Raw genomic sequence first — 6,592 nt, 5'->3', positions numbered from 1 at the left:
CACAGAAGAAGCCCAATCCCTATTTAAATTGACTATGAGGATTTTCGTGAAAAATATTTCCTTTTTTTTGCACCTTTGTATATTGCTAAAAAAATGTTCCCTGGCATTCCTAAGAGAGATAAAGTAATTCAATTAATAAATCGAATGAATGTTATTATGCAGGGGGACGTATTCAGGCTTCGTACACACTCTGGTTTCAAATAATTCATGTTTTTCTCAATTTCATTCAATGAAATTGACATATTGCCTGTATATGTTAAAGGCTAATCTCAAGTCACACATTATTGAAAAAATAGGTCAGGTTTAATAAAGAGGTATGCGAAAAATATGAATTGTTCGAGGCCAGAGTGTGTGCGAAACCTGAAAGCTTCCTTTTACCTATAAACATTGAATCGTGTAGTAAAACTGTTGAGCCTAGATGAGTTGGAGGCAGAAAGCCCGTCCTGACGAAGACTTTTTTAAAGGTCTCTACACATTGGGAGTAATTTTTATCAAAAATGTCATTTTTGACAAAATTTTGACGTTTCCACCTGCAGCACTGTATTCAATTTCCTTCAAAAAAGCAATTTTTGACAAAAATTGGTCCCAATGTGTAGAGGCCATAAGTCTCGGTACCAATCACTGTTCAGCTGGAGTGGTAACTTTGAGGGGTGCTATAACGGATAACTTCAGAGGACACTATATCACCAGTAGATGGAGTTATGAGGATCTAATAGAATATTCCGAAGGCGCACACGAATCGGTTCCTAGGTCAGTCTTCAATCGAGAAGCTGTGTTGGGAAGCTCAATTTGTGGCTCCCCGGAAATGGGCAAGGAGGCTGGCGATGGAGCGTGACCCCGCATTTTCCGGTGCAAGGTCTGTAGCGTTCGTGCTACAATCGGGCAACTTGATAGCTACTCTTTCGATGCATTGACACTTTACAGTGCAATTTAATTGCTTGAACTTACAGGAAACAGTACTCAATGTAATGTCACACATATTTATTTCAATTCAATTTATTAATAATTCATAGGACAATCTGTTCACTGTACAATAGAAATACAAAAACCCCTTGTTGAGATCAATTTTCACTCCCATTGACTTAAATTTGAAAATTTACACTTAAACCTATACTTCGGGAGAACAACGTGTAGAACTTTACTTATAAAGTACTCAGTGCAGAACGTTTAAATAAAGAAAATGTCTAAATAAATCTGTTAGGTGGCAGCACCTAAAGTCCGAATTTCATTATGTCACTCCGTCGATCTGCCAATTGCCGTTTCCGGGTTTTTATATCACTTCTTGAATTGTTCTGGAGAGAGAAGCCTCGTGCTCTAAAGTATATTTGGGAAAACTAATTTAAAGTGAAATATAGTAATTGTTATACTGAAATAAGTATCTTAATTTAGTGTGTGGTCTCACAAGTATCTTGAACCATCGGCTACAAGGCTGGGATAATTTGTAATCTAATATTTCCACTTCTTCTTCAGGTGAGAACCACAACAGTGGCGACGAGAGGGCAAGAACCTCTCTTGGTAGCAACAGGACCACGGGAAAGGAATCATTCACAACTACCTCGTGGATTCAACCTAACCTCAAAACATGGCGAGTAAGGCAGAAGACAAAGACTCTGTACTTACCGATGTATTGGCGAGAATGTTAGAACTCATCTCGCAGATACAAAATCGAGAACAGCGCCCTGAATTGACCATTGAGGCTTTGGCACCGTCGATTAAAGAATTTTCTTTTGATCCGGAGAAAGGCACCACGTTTGACAAATGGTATTGCCTTTACGAAGATATCTTCAGGGAAGATGCCAAAGCACTCTCAGAAGCCGCCAGGGTGAGACTTCTCTTGAGAAAACTGAGCCCTAATTGCCATGCAGGTTATGTCAATTCATTACTGCCAAGAGCACCCAGAGATCTCAATTACGAGCAAACAGTCGAGGCCCTCAACAAACTCTACGGCTCACGTGAATCCTTATTTCACATCCGATGGAAGTGTCTTCAGATGCAGAAAGACGAAGCAGATGATTTCAAGAGCCACTCTACAAAAGTAAACAAAGCGTGTGAGGATTATCGTCTTGGAGATTTGACGCCAGAACACTTTAAGGTTCTTATCTTCATCATGAGCCTTCGCGACAGTAAAGACAAGGAGGTGAGATCACGCCTTTTACGTCTTTTGGACACTGAAGATCCCTCGAAGATTACACTCAATCTCATGGCTGAGGAATCCATCAGATTCACCACAATTAAATCGGATAGTGCAGTTGTGGAGCAATCTGCTCAAGGGAACAATTCTTCACTGGAAGTGTGTGCTGTCAAGCAGAAACCTGTCAACAGCAAAGGCAAAGCGCACACACACAAACACACCATCTCTCAAAAGTTTCCAAAAACAACACCACCCTCTCCGTGCTGGCAGTGCGGTGGAATGCATTTTGTGAAGTTTTGCGAGTACTCGAATAAAACCTGCCCTTCCTGTAGCAAGAAAGGACACAAAGATGGGTATTGTGGTGTAGTTTCTGCAAAGAAAAAACACCCCCAGAAAAAACAGCAAGCTTCTGTGAACACAATCACCACAGACGTGTGTTCAGTGACTTCACTCAGACGCAGTGTCGATGTCAAAATAAACAACATAACCTATCGTTTGTTGTACGACCCAGGATCGGAAGTTACCATTATCTCAGATGCAAATTGGCGTCTTATGGGCTCTCCACCACTTCAGAATCCCTCCATCACAGCGAGAGATGCACAAGGAAATCCACTGACTTTCCATGGTGAGCTTCATACACAGGTGACTTTCCGGGAGATGAATCGCGCAGCCAAGTGTCTCATTAGCACTAGTGATATCAATCTCTTTGGGGCTGATTGGATAACCCTTTTTGGATTATGGAACGAACCAGCTTCCTCTTTCACTTGCAACGCAGTAAATGCCATTGAGGGATCCACAATCACGCAGGACAATATCGTCACAGAGCTCAAGCAGAAGTTTCCTACAGTTTTCTCATCGAGTTTGGGAAAATACAACAAAGCGAAGGGACAGCTTCGCCTCAAGCCAAATTGTGCACCAGTTTTTCGTCCCAGACGCCCAGTGCCAATTCACATGACACAATTGGTAGACGAAGAACTTCAGCGACTACAAAATCTGAGAATCATCACACCAGTAGATTACAGTGAGTACGCAGCACCCATTGTTATTGTTAGAAAACCCAATGGATCAATTAGAATTTGTGCTGATTATTCTACGGGACTGAACAGTATTCTCGAGACACACCATTATCCAATTCCCACTCCTGAGCGAATTTTTGCAAGTCTGTCTAGTTCTAAAATATTCTCAAAAGTTGATCTCTCGGATGCATATTTGCAAATAGAAATGGATGATGAGTCTCGCAGAATGCTATCCATTTCCACACATAGAGGGATTTTCGAATTTAACCGGCTGTGCCCAGGAGTGAAATCAGCTCCCGGAATTTTCCAACAAACACTTGATACAGTTTTGGCAGGAATTCCTTCAGTGTTCGCTTATTTTGATGATGTGTTAGTTGCTACTCCGGACATGGAGACTCACGGGAAAGCTCTTTTAGCTGTTTTTGAGCGGTTCCACACGAACAATTTGCGCGTTAAACTCGAAAAATGCAAATTTTTCATGAAAGAGGTTAGATTTTTGGGAATCGTTATTGACGCATCTGGCCAGCGTCCTGACCCTGATAAATCTCACGCTATTGCATGCATGCCTCCACCCACAAATGTTGCGGAATTACGGTCATTCCTGGGCGCACTAACGTTTTATTCCCGATTTGTGAGGCACATGAGCGAAATTAGGCAACCATTAGATTCCTTACTTAGAAAGGATGTTGCATGGCAGTGGACACTTGAATGCCAGCAGGCATTTCAAAAGTTCAAGGAAATACTCCTTTCAAACCTACTACTGATGCACTATAACCCCTCCCTTCCAGTTATCGTTGCTGGGGATGCCAGTGAAGCAGGTATCGGATGTGTGGCATTTCATAAGTTGGAGGACGGATCCCTTAAGGCTTTTCATCACGCATCCAGAAGATTATCACAAACAGAGAAGAATTATTCACAGATTGAAAAGGAGGGGCTTGCCTTGGTTTTTGCTGTGACCAAATTTCACAATTACATTTACGGTAGAAGGTTTGTCATGAAAACAGATCACAAGCCACTGCTTGCAATTTTTGGATCTAAAAAGGGAATACCCATTCACACTGCAAACCGCTTGCAACGTTGGGCACTCATCCTGCTTGCCTATGAATTCACGCTTGAATTCGTCCCAACTGACAAATTTGGAGCAGCAGACATTTTGAGTCGTCTCATCCAACAACACCCACGTCCTACTGATGAAGATTTTGTTGTCGCATCCGTAGAATCAGATGGAATTGATGATTCTATCATACAGGACGTGGTGAGAAACATTCCTGTAACATTCCGGATGATTCAAAATTCCACTCAAAAGTGTCCTATTCTCTTAGAAGTTGCCTCGCTCATACTAAAGGGTTGGCCACTCCATTCCGCCAATCTATCAGCAGAAGTTTCTGAATTCTTCAAATTCAGAGAATCACTGTCACTTATAAGGTCTTGTATAATGTACAGAGAACGAATTGTTATTCCCAGCAACCTTCGCACTGATATCTTAAAACAACTACATGATGCCCACCCGGGAATCACGAGGATGAAGGCACTTGCCCGCTCATATGTCTTTTGGCCAAAAATAGATAAAGACATTGAAGACCTTGTCAAGAACTGTGCAAATTGCGTTGCTGTGGCGAAATTCCCCACGAAAAGTGTACTTTACTCGTGGCCTTTGTCTACAAGACCTTGGCAGAGAGTTCATGCAGATTTCGCAGGACCAGTAAATGGGTTATGGTTCCTCGTGCTCGTGGACTCGTACACAAAGTGGCCGGAGGTGTACACAATGAGCTCTACCACTGCAACAGCTACAATCACGAACATTGGGGATGCATGTGCCCGCCTAGGGTTCATGGAGACTTTAGTGACCGATTGTGGGAGGCAATTTGATTGCATGGAGTTCAATACTTTCTGTGAAATGTCCGGAATCATGCACATCACAACACCTCCTTACCACCCACAATCTAATGGACAAGCAGAGAGGTTTGTGGACACCCTAAAACGCTCCATGAAGAAATTGAAGGACTCAGGGGATGTTCATTCATCACTTCAAAAATTTCTGATGAACTATAGGGCTACACCAAACCCTAATACTTTCAATGGAACTTCACCCTCTGAGCTCATGCTTGGGCGTCAATTGCGTATTCCGTTAGACCTCATTAAGCCTCCGGAAGACGAGTCACCCAAAAGAAATGTTTCCATGGAGGAAATGTTCAATAAGAAACATGGTGCGAAAAACAGATTTTTTTCGGTGGGGGAAAAGGTCTACGCCCGACAAGGTGACAAAACTGAGTGGACTCCGGGCACAATCATAGAAAAAAGAGGAAATGTCCTTTACAACGTGTTATTGGAATTTACTTGGGGAACCCGCCTGATTCGGGCTCATACAAATCAAATCATTACTCGCACTGGAGCTGCATTATCTTCACCACCTCCTGGTGCATTAGTTGTTCCAACGCCCAAAGATCCTGTGGACCCAATCAGTCAGAGACGCAGAAACCCGAGAGTTCCAACGCGAACGTCTCCAATTAAATTACGCTCTCGAGAGCCTAGGAGTACCTGATCCTTTTTTATCAGGGGGGAGATGTTAGGTGGCAGCACCTAAAGTCCGAATTTCATTATGTCACTCCGTCGATCTGCCAATTGCCGTTTCCGGGTTTTTATATCACTTCTTGAATTGTTCTGGAGAGAGAAGCCTCGTGCTCTAAAGTATATTTGGGAAAACTAATTTAAAGTGAAATATAGTAATTGTTATACTGAAATAAGTATCTTAATTTAGTGTGTGGTCTCACAAGTATCTTGAACCATCGGCTACAAGGCTGGGATAATTTGTAATCTAATATTTCCACTTCTTCTTCAGGTGAGAACCACAACAAAATCTTTCCAGTCTGAAGGGTTTAAGTTAAAAAAAAATTAGAAACAAATTAAAAGATTCTTCTCATAACTATAAACATTCCACGAAGTACTTTTCACTTGGTCACTTCTTTTATTTAACAATATGCTTAATATTTCATTTGGAAACTGAACATAAATCAAAGGTGTGCAAAAAAAATTAATCCAAAATAATTTATAATTATTTGCTTTCTGCTCAACCCCCATCAAGAATAACTAATTTAAATATTTCAAGTACTATATTTACATTATTCGCGGTAATATTGAGTGTGTGTCATTATATTTTTTGAAGAGAGGGATAATGAAATTTTTATCCACTCTTTGATATTTAATGTAAATAGGGGTTAAATTATAAATTGTATTATTTCCATTAACCATTTTAATTGCATCTTTCATTAAGCGATGAATTAGTTATTGAAAAATAATATTCACTACCTAATGCATGTTTTATGTAAATTAACAAATGTGCCAAAGTTGCCAAAGTAAATAAATTAACATTTTAAAGAGTTGTGCCACCAAATTTGGTGTAATATTCTAGCTGAAATTGCCAATTTAGGCTTCTGAAATATTGAAT

General features: G+C 40.9%; 1 protein-coding gene across 1 annotated transcript; it reads left to right on the top strand.

Moving 5' to 3' along the window:
- Nucleotides 1–1,582: 1,582 nt before the first annotated feature.
- Nucleotides 1,583–5,689, top strand: LOC129801127 (uncharacterized protein K02A2.6-like). Its single transcript, XM_055845892.1, has one exon. The coding sequence runs from the start codon at nucleotides 1,583–1,585 to the stop codon at nucleotides 5,687–5,689; it is 4,107 nt and encodes a 1,368-aa protein (XP_055701867.1).
- The last annotated feature ends 903 nt before the right edge of the window (nucleotides 5,690–6,592 follow it).

This window comes from Phlebotomus papatasi, chromosome 2 (genome assembly GCF_024763615.1).
Source record: "Phlebotomus papatasi isolate M1 chromosome 2, Ppap_2.1, whole genome shotgun sequence".
Taxonomy (NCBI): domain Eukaryota; kingdom Metazoa; phylum Arthropoda; class Insecta; order Diptera; family Psychodidae; genus Phlebotomus; species Phlebotomus papatasi.
Note: the sequence above shows the minus strand (reverse complement) of the source record. Positions and strands in the feature narration are given on the sequence as shown.

Bases quoted from the DNA above. Each gene is read 5' to 3' on its own strand.
- LOC129801127 (XM_055845892.1), top strand. From the start codon at position 1,583: ATGGCGAGTAAGGCAGAAGACAAAGACTCTGTACTTACCGATGTATTG.